The sequence below is a fragment of the Trichosurus vulpecula genome, chromosome 8, assembly GCF_011100635.1.
Source record: "Trichosurus vulpecula isolate mTriVul1 chromosome 8, mTriVul1.pri, whole genome shotgun sequence".
Lineage (NCBI taxonomy): Eukaryota > Metazoa > Chordata > Mammalia > Diprotodontia > Phalangeridae > Trichosurus > Trichosurus vulpecula.
Genome location: NC_050580.1, coordinates 70,901,263 through 70,915,269, shown reverse-complemented (window position 1 = coordinate 70,915,269; position 14,007 = coordinate 70,901,263). Strand labels below are relative to the sequence as shown.

The 14,007-nt window shown below is 48.0% G+C and overlaps 1 protein-coding gene across 1 annotated transcript in view; it reads right to left on the bottom strand.

Annotated features, from left to right (window-relative positions):
• The window catches only part of AP3B2 (adaptor related protein complex 3 subunit beta 2), a 60,670-nt gene that overhangs the window by 23,679 nt on the left and 22,984 nt on the right, over positions 1 to 14,007 (bottom strand). Inside the window, exons 2-14 of the mRNA XM_036737094.1 lie at positions 12,384 to 12,459; positions 11,846 to 11,920; positions 11,463 to 11,558; positions 9,746 to 9,906; positions 9,429 to 9,495; positions 9,033 to 9,215; positions 8,350 to 8,636; positions 8,061 to 8,115; positions 6,878 to 6,949; positions 5,788 to 5,850; positions 5,193 to 5,325; positions 4,627 to 4,736; positions 4,225 to 4,401 (exon numbers count right to left, since the gene is read on the bottom strand). Of these exons, the coding sequence (XP_036592989.1) occupies positions 4,225 to 4,401; positions 4,627 to 4,736; positions 5,193 to 5,325; positions 5,788 to 5,850; positions 6,878 to 6,949; positions 8,061 to 8,115; positions 8,350 to 8,636; positions 9,033 to 9,215; positions 9,429 to 9,495; positions 9,746 to 9,906; positions 11,463 to 11,558; positions 11,846 to 11,920; positions 12,384 to 12,459 (1,555 nt within the window). The remainder of the gene's footprint in view (positions 1 to 4,224; positions 4,402 to 4,626; positions 4,737 to 5,192; positions 5,326 to 5,787; positions 5,851 to 6,877; positions 6,950 to 8,060; positions 8,116 to 8,349; positions 8,637 to 9,032; positions 9,216 to 9,428; positions 9,496 to 9,745; positions 9,907 to 11,462; positions 11,559 to 11,845; positions 11,921 to 12,383; positions 12,460 to 14,007) is intronic.

The window sequence follows — 14,007 nt, the reverse complement described above, 5'->3', positions numbered from 1 at the left end:
TCTAACCATGTTAATTTGTGCCCTCAATACTCTCCTTAGAAAGTATATCACCACCAGCAGGTATTGATTGAAGACGGTTATCTCATTCAAACCCCAGTAATTAACCTCTGGTTCCACCTTGTCCTATTTCTTTTAGGCACCAATAAGAATAGGGGCCCTGTAGGCCACTGGGAAGGAGGAATGATACCTACACAGAACCTACCATGCTTTCTCATCAAGGGTATAGATCTGTCTAAGCAGGGAAGCCATTATGAGGAGCATATCGATCATTAGGTCCCTGTGGTGGGAGGGGCTTTATTACAGACCCCGGAATTCCACTGGTGCAGTCAATGGGCCTGCCTGAAGAGATACCACTATAGCTGAATGCTGGTGGCTATCCTGGCCAGAAGGCTGGGCCCTCTGCTGGGGAGTGTACACTCACTGCACCCCCAAGCCATGTCCAGGTTGTACTGCTGAAGCCATCTTCAATCTAGCACTTCCTTAAATGTTGCCAGTGTCTGATGCATAGTAAGCATTTAATAAATCTCTCTCTCTCTCCCTCCCTCTCTTTCTCTCCTCTCTCTCTCTTCCTCCTTCCATCCCTTCCATTCTTCTTTCCTTCCTTCCTCTTTCTCTGTTCTCCTTTCTCTTTCTTTCCTTTTTTCCAACACCAAATACCTAATGGATCTCACCAACTGGTTTTAAAAAATACTGCTTCCAGGACAAGTCCCTCCACCAGAAGTAGGTACTAGAGCTATCTAAACATTCTCAGATACTGTCTCTGGAAACCCTTACAGAGACCAAGGTTTGTTGTTCTATGAAAACAGGACACAGTCCAGGGTCAGATCCCTCACCCACACTTTCTCAAACACCAATTGATCAACTGATCCATCAATAAGCATTTATTAAGCACCTATTAGAGGTCAGGCCTTATGCAACAAACCTGGTGGCCATTTGTATGTATGGTCAGGTTGGCAAAGACCACATTGTCCCAAGAAGGCCAGTGCTGTATCTTGGTCTCACTGAAACATGGATCCAGACAAAAAAGCTGGCTCAAGATTTTATGAAACAGCTGCTGCCAAGGCTGCAGGGCCCCTGCAGAGGTCCACAAGTCAATAATGTGGCCTGTAAGGATCTGACACCACTTGTCTAGCAGGCCCTAAAGCCTCTGAACCTAAAGCTCTAGGCCCTAAGGATACCATCTCCTCTACCTCACTGGGTCCAGGGGGAACTTCCCCAATGCTTTTGGTCCTGGAATCCACCAGGCCTCTCTCCACCCCAGGAGAGATAAAGGTGGGTTCTTAAAAGCATAAGCCTAGTTTCTTTGTTAGCTAGTGTCAAATTAGTATTCCAGGCCCCCATGCTGCTCTGAAATTATTCCTCCTCTCCCCATGCTCACCCCCAACCCATAGATACAGACAAGTGAATCCTCAAAGGTAGGTACACGCAGGACCAACGAAGAGCAGAGCGGCAGGGTGGGGGGAACTCCTGAGATTGGCAAACTTTGTGCTCAGACCCACTGCCCACCAGCTCAAGGTGTGTATTTTCATAGGGTTAGAGCTAAAATGGACCTTAGAAGTCATCCAGTGAAGTTCCCTTACTTTTCATGGAAAGAGAGGGGAGAGAGAGAGAGACAGAGACACAGACAGAGACGGAGACAGAGATAGAGAGAGACAGAAACAGAGAGGAGAAAGAGAGAGAGACACAGAGAGAGAATGTGTGTGTGTGTGTGTGAGAGAGAGAGAGAGAGAGAGAGAGAGAGAGAGAGAGACAGAGACAGAGACAGAGACAGACAGAAAGAGATAGAAAGAGGAGAAAGAGAGAGACACAGAGCGGGGGAAGGAGGGAGGGGGTGAAGGAGAGAGAATGTGTGTGTGTGTGAGAGAGAGACAGACATACAGTGAGAATATGTGTGTGTGTTTGCGAGAGAGAGAGAATGTGTGTGTGTGAGAGAGAGAGACAGAAAGAGAGGAGAGACAGACAGAGAGACAGACATACACAGAGAGAGACAGAGACAGAGAGAAAGGAGAAAGAGAGAGACACAGAGAGAGAGAATGTGTGTATATGTGACAGAGACAGACAGACAGAGAGAATGTGTGTGTGAGAGACAGACAGAACGTGTGTGTGTGAGACAGAGACACAGAAAGAGAGAGACAGACACAGAGACAGAGAATGTGTGTGTGTGTGTGTGTGTGTGTGTGAGAGAGAGAGAGAGAGAGAGAGAGAGAGAGAGAGAGAGAGAGGTATGTGTGAGAGACAGACAGAGAGACAGAGAGAGACAGGCAGAGAGACAGAGAGAGAGTATATGTATACGTGTGTGAGAGAGAAACAGAGACAGAGAGACAGAGAGAGAATGTGTGTGTGTGTGTGTGTGAGAGAGAGAGAGAGAGAGAGAGAGAGGAGAGAGAGAGAGAGAGAGACAGGGAGAGAGAGACAGAGACAGAGAGAGAGAGAGAGACAGAAACAGAAAGAAGAAAGAGAGAGACACACAGAGAGAATGTGTGTGTGTGTGTGTGTGTGAGACAGAGACAGAGAGACAGAGACAGACAGAGACAGAAAGAGGAAAAAGAGAGAGACACAGAGTGGGGGAGGGAGGGAGGGGGAGAGGGAGAGAGAATGTGTGTGTGTGTGTGTGTGTGTGTGTGTGTGTGAGAAGAGAGAGACAGACAGACAGACAGACAGTGAGAATATGTGCGTGTGTTTGTGAGAGAGAGAGAATGTGTGTGTGTGTGAGAGAGAGACAGAGACAGAGAGAGAGGAGAGAGAGACAGACAGACACAGAGAGAGACAGAGACAGAGAGAAAGGAGAAAGAGAGAGACAGAAAGAGAATGTGTGTATGTGTGAGAGAGACAGACAGAGAGAATGTGTGTGTGAGAGACAGAGACACAGAAAGAGAGAGAGAGAGAGACAGAGACAGAGAATGTGTGTGTGTGTGTGTGTGTGTGTGTGTGTGTGTGTGTGTGTGTGTGAGAGAGAGAGAGAGAGAGAGAGAGAGAGAGAGAGAGAGAGAGAGAGAGAAGGGGGCAGGGAGAGATGGGGGGAATTTGTTAGGACATTTCCAGATCAATTAATTCTCTTTCCCCCATTCATCAAACCCTAATCACAGAAAATAAGGTTAATGAGGTGTTGTTGTTCAGCTGTGCCCAACTCTTTGTGACCTTATATGGGGTTTTCTCGGCAACAATACTGGAGTGGTTTGCCATTTCCTTCTCCAGTGGATTAAGGCAACAGGTTAAGTGACTTTCCCAAGGTCACACAGCCAGTGAATGTCTGAAGTCTGATTCTGAACTCAGGTTTTCCAGACTTCAGGCCCAGTTCTATCCACTGAGCCACCTACCTGCCTCCATTAAAAAGCGTGTAAAGAAGTCTCTCAGGATTACAAATGTAGCTTCACATAGTTAGGCTGAAGACTGTCCACAGGGCTGGAGGATTTTACAGAGAGAAGCCTGCTAGCCTGGGAAGCTGTAGAGGCCCTGTAAGTCTTGGACTCTGGGAGAATGTCACACTTCATAAGGGGATAACAAGAAACAGGTCGCTGCACTTCCTTTTCACAATTAATTAGTGCCCCATCAGCCATCTCCATTGTCTGCCCATTTCTTTCTGTGGTTACATCAACTAGGCCAAGGTAGAAACCAACTCCCTCCATATATAAAGATGGAGAAACTGAGGCCAGAGAGTATAAGTGACTTTTCTAAGGTCACCCAGACAGGAAGGGGCAGAACCAGGACTCGATCGCAGGTCCTTTGTGTCCAAACCCAGCCTTCCTTCCCCCTGTTCCACCCTCCCTGTCCTCTCTCTTTCCTCTGAGCTCTATCACTAAGAACATTTAAATGTTTTCTAGCTATTGCTCACATATAATTCTAGCTCACATTGTATTTATCCACAGTCATGATTACAGAGACCTCTGACCCCCAAACCTTTTTTTTGGTCCAGACATGTGCTTTCACCAACTGCCTGATGCAAAATTTCTCCCCAAATCATGCAGATCAGCAACTTATCTGTAAGTGTGGGAGTATTGTCTGTAGCACTGAGAGGCTGTAACTTGCCTGTGTGTGCATCAGAGTCACCATTCGAGCTCAGGTCTTCCTAAATCCAAGGCTGCCCCTCCATCCACCAGACCACACTGCCTCCTCCCCTTGTTCTATCCCTATACCCTACAGTGAGCATTGGTGTGCCTCTCTGCATGTATTTGTGGGTGTCCCAGGGTACAGGCGTGGGTCACTGGGTGTTTCTGGGTCCTCTACCTGTTTGGAGTTGGTCAGGTAGAGCTTGGCAGCAAGGTTGATGACCTGTAGTTTCACAATGTCTTCTTCTGCTGTGAAGGACTTTGCCATCTTCCGCAGAACATCAGGGGCAATCCTGGGCACGTGCTCGCAGTATTCACCAATGAGCCAGAGGATGCTGGCCCGGGCCATGGGCACCTGGGGGACACAGAGATGTGGGCATTAGATGGGCAGGGGCACAGGCCCGGGGTAGGGACATGAGCATGGGGGGTGCTTGTCTTTCCGTTGCCCCATCCTAGAGTTCTGAGGGGACCATCTGGGTCGGCTCTAAGTCCTCTCCATGTATCTGATGCCTGAAGCTGGGTTCCTTCTCTCATGCATCTCTCAGGCTCTGTCCTTGCTCCCCAAGGGTCACATGCCCACCTGGATGTTATCTGTCAGTTTAGCCAGATGTTTAATGATCTCTCCATGTTGTGATGGCTGCATCTGCAGCAGCTTCTTAATGACGACAACCGATTCAGCAACCACAAGCTCTGGGAATAGAGAGACAATCTGTGAGGACCCAGTGGAAACACATGGGCCATAGGTGACAGACACAGTGAATCCTGGAAAAGTGGATAGACAGATGGACCAAGGACTCATGTGATGGACGGATGCACATGTGAGGGTCAAGAGGACAGATCACAGATTGAGCACTAGAAGAGACTTTAGAGGTAATCTAATTCAATCTCATTTTACAAATAAAAAACACAGAACTCATAAGTTAAGGAACTTGCCCAAGGTCACAAAGAGTCTTAATTTGGAACCCAAGTCCCCCATTCCAAATTCAGTGTTCTTTCCACTGTGCCAGACTGCTTCTCTGGCTCCATAATCCTTCTCATCCTCTGATCCTTCCCCGTTGCCCATAGGGGCTGGGCAAATAGATGGATACTTCCTGTCCCAGTGACTAACACACCCCATTGAGGCTGAACGCATAGATGGATACTAACCATCACGGTTGGACAGAAGCTGCACAAGACCATTGAGACAGGTGTCTCGGACACGGCCAATGTTGGTGGCACATCTACCAATGGCCTGGATTGTGGCTGCCACAAAGTCTTTGTCCATGCTTCGGATGTAGGTCTAGCAATACAAACATGGGGAATTTGAGGCTGGGAAGTAACCCTTGAGGCTGGGTACTAATCTCCAGGTCCAGTGACTCCACAGGCAAGACAGGGACCCCCTTGGACTGCCAGGGATGGAGAATCTGCAGCCTCAAGGCCACAGGTTCCCCACCCCTACATCACTGAGTCATGTTCCCCAAGTCGGGTAGCCAGAATGGGATCACCCAAGTAGGACAGCGACTCCCCTTGATTTGGAAGGTGGTGGGGTCTAGAAACCCAAAGATGTTGGAAAATAAGTGAGACGGTGGTGGAGAGGAGGAAAGGGAGCAACCAGTGCTCCCTTCCTTAAAGCAAATTTGATTCCACTGAATCTGGGGGGCCTGAAAGGTCTTGCTGATCTCTTTATCCCATTGAGTGATCATCTGGGATGATCTCTATCCCCAGGGACAAAGTCCACTCTGGCCAAAAGATACCCCTGTACCTGAAATTCCCTTAGGACTGTAGGAATGTTAGTCTCATTGGCAAGGTTGGTCAGCACCTCCAGCTGCAGGGAGAAGCAGAGAAAGCAAGTAATGTCTAAAGACCTTCAATCTGCTTCTCATTTGCCTTATATTTATGTAGCATTCCAGGCTCTCCTAGCCAATACCTCACTTGATCATCACAAAAACTCTGTGAAATATGGGGGAAAGATGGTTAGTTCTGTTTTACAAATAAGAAAATAGAGGACAATGAAGATTAAATGACTTGCCCAAGTTAACACATAGAATTGGTGGCAAAGTTGAAATCAGAACCCATGTTTCCCACCTCTGGGGCCTTTCTTCTTTCTACTCTTTAATGAGTATATGTGTTTGTACGAAGGGCTGAAAGCATTTGCACCTGGCCAAGAGTATACGCAAATATAAATACGTGCCATGGATGTGTTTGCATTGGTGCATGTGGTTTCTTTAGGGCAGGCAGGTCTGGCAGGATGCATTTGCTGGAGAATAGCTATGTGCCCGTGACAGTGTTTGTGTGTAGGAGAAGTTCTGATGCATTTCCAGAATTGTGATCACACTTGGTGTTGAAATGGAACAGTAAGCAGGACTGGCCCATCTGCCAGGCCAAATGCCCATTTTTGGGGTAGGATCATTGGCATTGGGATAGAGGTAGAGATAGGGAAGATCATGGGCAAAAGTATAGAATTACAGATAGGGACTGGACAGATGGCTATGGGAATAGGAATGTTTATAGATAGGGATTGGCCAGTCTGCTCTAAATGAACTTCTAAATGGAATCAAGTGATTTCATTTCCCACAGACTCCTCAGTTATCAGCTGATCTCTCACCTAAGCCTTATGCTCTGGGGATCAGGGCTCCAGTCCCCATTGTGCATGAAGACCTGATTTAGGAGCCTGAAGCTGCAAATATCAGGGGAGAGCAAGGGTTCTGTGCAAGTGTTGGGGGAAGTCATGCATAGGCCTCTCAGGGAGGTCTGCATGCCCTTGTATTGATGGTGGTTACACACTAACGTCACTGGAGGCTCAGTGTACTACATAGCAGGAACACTAAGTCATGTAGGCCAACATCACTCACTTTCAGAATCTTGATCTGTGTTGGGTCTGTGGACCTGATGTAGAAGCTCTTCAGGTATGGCTCAAACATGCCCTGACACAAAGAGAGATTAACAGGGACTCGTCATCTCAACCCCAGGCCATGGACGAGCTTCCTTCCCACCCCCGCATCAGCTCTTTGCTCTCCACTTCTACCACCTCTTCAGTCCAGACTCTCATTACCTCATATCCGGACAATTTCAGCCTTCCTACTTACAAGCTCTTCCCTCTTCAATTCGCCTTACACACCAGTGCCAGATCAACCCCCGATGCCCAGCTCTCAACACATCACCCCTTTGTTCAAAAACTTTCAAATCCTTCTCAGCTTGACATTCAAGGCTTTCCAATATCTAGCCCCAGCCAACTTTTCTAGGCTTCTTTCTCCTGGCTACCTTACTCCACTCCTCTACCCTAAATAGGCCAGTTTGCTCTCTTTCTCTCTCTCTCCCTCCCTCCCTCTCTCCCTCCCTCCCTTCCTCCTTCCCTCTCTCTTCTCTCTCTTCCTCTCCTTTCCTCTCCTCCTTCTCCTCTCTCCCCTTTCTCTCTCTTCTTTCCTCTCTCCTCCTCTCCTCTGTCTGCTTTTCTTTTTCCCTCCCCTCTCCCTCTCTTTCCCTCTCTTGCCTTATCTTCCCCCTCCCCCACTCTTCTCTCTTTCTCCCTTCTTTATCTCCTTTATCTTTTGCCTCTCTTTCACTTTTCCCCCCTCTCTCTGCCCCTTTCCCTCAAGACTGGATCTTCCTCTCTCACCTGGGCTGGAAGTGCAAGGGCTATTCATGGGCCAGATCCCATCACTGATTGGCATCACAGCTTTGACCTGTTTTGTTTCCAACCTGGGCTGGTTTGCCCCTCCTTAGGCCCTCTAGTGGCTCCCCAATACATATTTATGCCAGACTTGGTGGAGACACCTGATCAGGTTGGCCCACTGTAGTGCAGGACCCCCAAGGCCAAAGAGCCCCAGCATGCCTGGCAGCAGGAATGACAGGCATGTGCCACCACCCTTGGTGCAGTCCAGTGTTCTCACTGTTCTCGGCAGTGTGCTATGTTCATCTCTGCTTTGGCTCATGAGTTCCCTGGCGAGGTACCACCCTTCCACCAATGCAATCCTCAGGCCTTTTGATCCCACAATGCTTACTGTGGCCCCGAAGTCTTATTCCCAGCTTACTTACCCGGCGCTTGATGGACATAGTGGCCACATTCTGTAGCACCACGTACTGGACTTCACTGTGAACAAAAGAGGTTCAAAAGAGACTCAGGGGTCACTGCGTGCAGGGTCAGGCATCACTGTCCAGCTAGGCACTCACTGTGCTTCTGCAATGGCCATACCCGGGTCCCCACCTCAGCCTCGGAATAGGGCCAGGGTTTTGTGTAAGTGGCTAGAGCTGGGGCAAGGTCGAAGTCAGGGTGGGTGTGGACATTAGTGCGGGTGGGGGTCAGGGCCCCTCTGGTGTGCCCCACCTGTGGCTCCTCAGCAGTCGCACCAATGCTTTGGCGATGACTCCCACCTCCGCTTTCGGGGCCAGGTGGAAGTAGAGCTGAGCCACCGCCATGACCACGGCTGCACTGCGGCTCTGGAGTAGCGGCTTTGTGTTGCGCAAGAGCAGGCGGTGGTCAGGATCCATGATGTATGGCCTCCGAGCAGCCAGGGGAGCAGCTGCCTCCTCTGGTCCTGGCCCTGACCCCTTCGACTCATCTTCTTCTGATCCATAGAAGGCCTTCTCAGGATTCTCCTCCAGGAGAGATTCCTGGAGGGTGAAGGGATGAGAAGAGGACTTTAAGGCCTTTACTTGGTCACCTCCTTTTTTCCTTCAAATCTGCTGAAAAGCTGCCTCTTCCAGGAAGTCTTCCCAAACTACCCCTTCCCATGAATCTAGCATCCTCTTCACTGCTCTCCCCACAAGTGTTTTCTGTGTCCTGAGGGTTCCATTCTCAGACTTGTCTCCCTCTTTACAATTTGCCTTGGCAGTCTTATCCAACATGACCCCTAGCTGCCTTTCCTGAGGCAAAATAATGTTTTCTCCATCAGTCAGGGGACTGTTTATTAGACCTGACTTCTGTCTTATCAGTCCTAGGGGTGAAAAATGCTATTTATTTTAACAGCCTCCTGCCCCTTGCCCTGAGTCCACTCTCCAGGGACTCACATTCTTGTTGGGACTCAGGAACTGCGTGCGGGCATAGCGGGTCAGCATGTTGATGATGACAACCTGGCCCCACTCTTCCACGTCAATCAGCAGGTTACATAATTTACGGTAGTTCTTGTGGATCAGATCAATACGTTCTGGACACACCTCCTCAAAGGCCATTACCACACTTCCAGCCACCAGCTGAAGAGGACTCAGACAGGAGAAGGAGGAGGAAGAAAAAATGAGACCAAGATATGGACAGACACATGTGAGCAACAAAAAGGAAAGGTCAGTTAAGGTAGACAAGGGGAGGGGGGACATCATAAGCCCTACAGAATCCCCCCAACACCCCTCGGTGTTTTCTCAGACATCCACACTCCCTTCCTTCCACATCCCCATCTATGCCCTCCATACCGTTGTCTTGTCGGCCAGAAGCTTCTCAATGACTTCAATCAGCTGATCCTTTTGGTCAGAGTCCAAACTGGGGGGATGGAGGGCTTGCTGGAAGGGACGCGGCCTCCCAGTCTTTGAACCTGGGACCCCCCCACACCTTGCTACTCTGATGCCCAAACCCCTAACCCTTTAGTACCCCCATTCCCTAGGCTTCTCCACTCCCCAGTTCTCCATCACAGTTACTGCCCCACTCCCATGATGTCTCTATCCATCACCACCCCTAAACACCCAATCCAACCCTAGTGTTGGAGATGAGGCCCAGGGTCCAAGGAGGTCACCTGTACAGTTTGGGAATAGCATGGGCTGCTGTTTTCCGCACATAAGGGGACATGTCTGAAGCAGCTTCCTTGATGGCTAGCATCATGATGGGTACTATGATGGGCACGCGGATGCTGGAAAGCACTCGGAGGGCACTAGCCCGGATCAGCTGGTTAGGGTCCTGCAGGGTAGAGACAAGGGCAAAAGGAGGTAATGTCTTCTGTGGTCACTGTACCTTCCCAGCCTTTAGCCCACTCTCCCCACCACCTCCTTGTCTCCACTCATCCTGACCATCTCTGGTCCCTAAACATCTTCCTTCTGGCATGTGAACCTGAACAATGTACCAAAGTGATATAACTATGGAGGTCCATGCCCTAGCTGACTCACTGTCCCATATGAAGAAATTTGGTGATTTAGGATTAGCATGAATTGGCCTGGATACAAGGGTTCACAGCAGATTATAGGAGGAGTTAGTAGAGCTAGAGACCAATTTAAAAAAAACAAAACCAAGTACCATTTTCAGTGGCTGACTATGTACTATTCTTGTGCTCTGGTCTGAGGTGGCAATGAAATGCATGCTCCTGTTCAACATATTCAACAAGTGGTTGGTCATATGGCCTCTGCTTGTGTCTAATAAGGAGGAACTCACTACAACCTCCCAAGACCCCCCATTACACTTTGGGGCCACCCTAACGTCAAGCCTAAATTGGAATGTCCACCTCTGGCTCCTAGCTCTGCTCTCCAAGGCCAAACAAAGCAAGTGTAATTCAAGTAACAAATCACTGAATCTTGAAGCTGAAAGGGACCTGAGAGCCTCTAGTCTAAATCCCACATTTTACAAATGAGGAAACTGAGATCCAGAGAGCAAAAATAACTGATATAATGCCATACAATTAATGGCAGAATGAAGACTCGAACCCCGACTTCTTGACCACCAGTCCAGTGCTCATTCTAATCACACTCGTGGCTTTAGCTAGACCCTTGCAACAAAGGAAACTTGGGTTCTTTGAAAAGTATTTCTTCTAAGATGTGATTAGATGATAATAGAAAATGTTTTTTTTTGTTTCCGCATAATTTTCAATTTTCATCCATTTTTATGCTACTTGACCTTAGGAAAGTCATTGAAAACCTCTGGGTGTCTGTCTCCTTTTCTTGAAAGTAGAGGCACTGGACCAGATGGTCTCTAGAACCCCTTTGAATTCTAAAACTCTGATTCCCTGGTTCCTTGAGGGCTTCTGAGTCTGAACATCACATTCTGACCTTAAATTATTGAGCTCTCTCATCCAGGTGAGGCTCTTGTGCCCGGCTCAAGGCCATGCCTCTGTTTCCCTTGTTTTCCCTACAGTTTTTTCTGGCACAGAACTAGGCACATTGTAGGCATGCTATTTTCCAAGAGCAATTCTTGAAATTACAATATTAGAACTAGAAGGAATCTTGGGTATCATCTCACTTTGCAGACAAAGACATGGGGGCCCAGATAAGTGACTTGCCCAAGGTGATACAGGAGCCAAGTGGCAGAGCTGGGATTTGAACACAGGCCCTTTGATTCTAAGTTCAGTCATGGGAAATTCTTACTCTTAGGAGCAGGATTACCTTCTGTACCTTATGAGTCACTTCCTACAGTGTGAAATACAAAAAAGAGTCCTCCCCTCTGTCCACCTTGTTCATTTCCAACCCCTCTTCCCTCCTCCCACACGCATACCCTGGACCCTGGGGAATAAGATTGCGACCTCTGACCTTCAGGCCACGTTGGAAAGTTGAGATGGACAGCAGGGCCAAGTCTTGTTGCTCCTCTGCGTAGCGTACCAGGTACACATACACCAGCTTCTTCACCTGAGAGGAGGAACACCTGAGCAGAGGGTTCCTGGGACCCATCCTGCCCTAATTCCAACCCCAGAGACACAGACGAGAATTTTTCATCTGGGAAGGGGAACACTTCTGAGAAGATGGTCACAGAGACATATCTTCCCTAACTCCTACCTAGGCACAATATACATGAATGTCTTCATCTCATGAACATCTTCGTTGATAGGGGAGACCCGTCTCTACCCCACCTCATTCCTATAACTCTCTCCCTGGGTCAGCCTCTCCCCGTTGGGCCCCTCCCTGTGACCCCTCACCTCAATGTTCTTACAGGCTACATTCTTGACCACAGCCGGGAACAGATCGGAAGCATTCTTCCCACGAGCAATCATCTGGGGAAGAGGAGGGGGCCAGAACAATCAGCGGAGAGCAAAAAGGGCTTTGCCCTAAACCATCTGTCCTTAGATGTAGAAGCATCCATCTTCAGCACCATCCTCTGGAGGCTAAGGGTAGAACTGCTCCCATAGGACTCTGGGTTTAGACTGCCTTCTCTAAGTCTGACCTTACCTGAGGTGGGTCAGTCCTCCGGGATACCTCCCTTGCTACTCCCTCCACCCTCCTCTAGCCTGGCCTATGCACCAATCTCCACCCTACCTTTGTGCCCTACTTACTCTATGTGCTCCCCCGTGAGGGGAAATTTGCCAGAAATACAGTTTTGAGTTGGTTATAGATTTTAAGTGATTCATATAGTACCAAGTGAATAGGACCCCAAGAGGGTGAAGGAAGGTTGTTCCCACCAGCATAGGCATCCTCTCAGGCTTTGCCCTCACTGGCCTCCCCCTCCACCTCCCTCACCGCCACAATCCTCTTCATGGCTTCCAACTTGAGAGAATCTTTGTTGGTGTCCAGCATTTCCTTCAGGTCATCATGCCTAGGGAGGAATGGGAGGGGAGAGATTAGTCAAGGAAACAGAATAGATTGGAGATGAAGTTAGGGATGGGCATAGGGAGGACATACATGTATATACAGAGATAAAATGGTGGTAAATGGCATGAAGATGGAAGCATTAAAAGATGGGAAGAACATTTCTTTTCACCAACACCAAAGCAAGGAATGCCCTTAGACCTTTGTCCTTACAAAGTCTCTTGACCCTACAGTTTTCACGGATCCTGCAGAAAACATCAGCCTTGCAGATTTTGCAACTGGGCCCACCAGCCAATGGTGTTGGCTAAAGGTTGCTCAGTCTCAGATCGCCGGACTGGTTCATAAGAGACTAAGCATCAAGAGCAAGGCAAGGGGCATCCTTCAGCAGATTGGACCAGCCATCGAGAAACCAGGGAGCAGGGCAAGGGTGAAGAGGCTGTAGCCTGAGCATCTAAAGCAGCTGCATCATGGCACAGCAAAAAGCATGTGGGATCTGGTGCCAAAGGATCTGCTTTTGAATCCTGCTTTGCTCTGTCTGGGTGACTTAGTTAACCTCTCTGGGCTTTGGTTTCCATTTTCAATATTTATCTAGACTGGAGAGAGGGTGACCCCCTCTATAGCTTCTAGCCCTGGCTTCTGGGATCACCCCTTTTATTCTATAAGGACGCCTCCTTCTTTAGTTCATCTGGAAAATGAAGGGCTTAGAAGGGATAACCTCTAAAGTTCCTTCTAGCATTATTCTAAGGTCAGAAATTCCAGACAGCATTGGACATTAATAATTAAACTAATGAATAAGGAACTCTGTAATCTTGAGCTCCAAGCACTTAAAACTGCTGTAATAATTGCGATAATAAATATTTAACATAAATAGCTGATATTTATTTACCACTTACAAGTTTACAAAGTGTTTTATATTACATATAGGATATCATTTGATCCTCCAATAAGCCTTTGAGGTACTATATTATCTCAATTTTACAGATAAGGAAATGGAGGCTTAGTGGATAAGGTGACTTTATGTTCCTAGGAGCCCACTGTTATTAGTTACATCTGCCTTTGTCTTTGGGGACCAACCTCACCTGTTCTTCCAACCAGGTCTCTCTTTCCCTAGATTTGCTAGGGAGAGAGTAGTTGCTCCTCCCTCCTATCCCTGAAACAATCACAAAGTCCCTTTGGGGTTTTCTAAATGTTTTTATGAGCAATACAATAGATGGGACATGGACCTAGGGAGAGAGACTTCTGTATAGAATAAAGGGGGCAAACCCAGAAGTCAGAGCTAGAAGCTATAGAAGGGGCATGAGGGGCCCTTCTAGTCTAGACATATATTGGCATTGTAGGGAACTAAAAGAGATCAGCCTGAATTTTCCTTAGGATCCCATGAAACTCATGGGCAATTTGGGGACTTTAAGACTTAAGACTGTCTAATTTCCCTTATACTTATGTCAATGTTTCAGGAACCTATAATTCCATTGATGTCCATAACATACCGATTCAGATCATGACTGTTTTATACCTTAGTACAGCAGTCAGTCAACTAATGAATCAAGAAGCATTT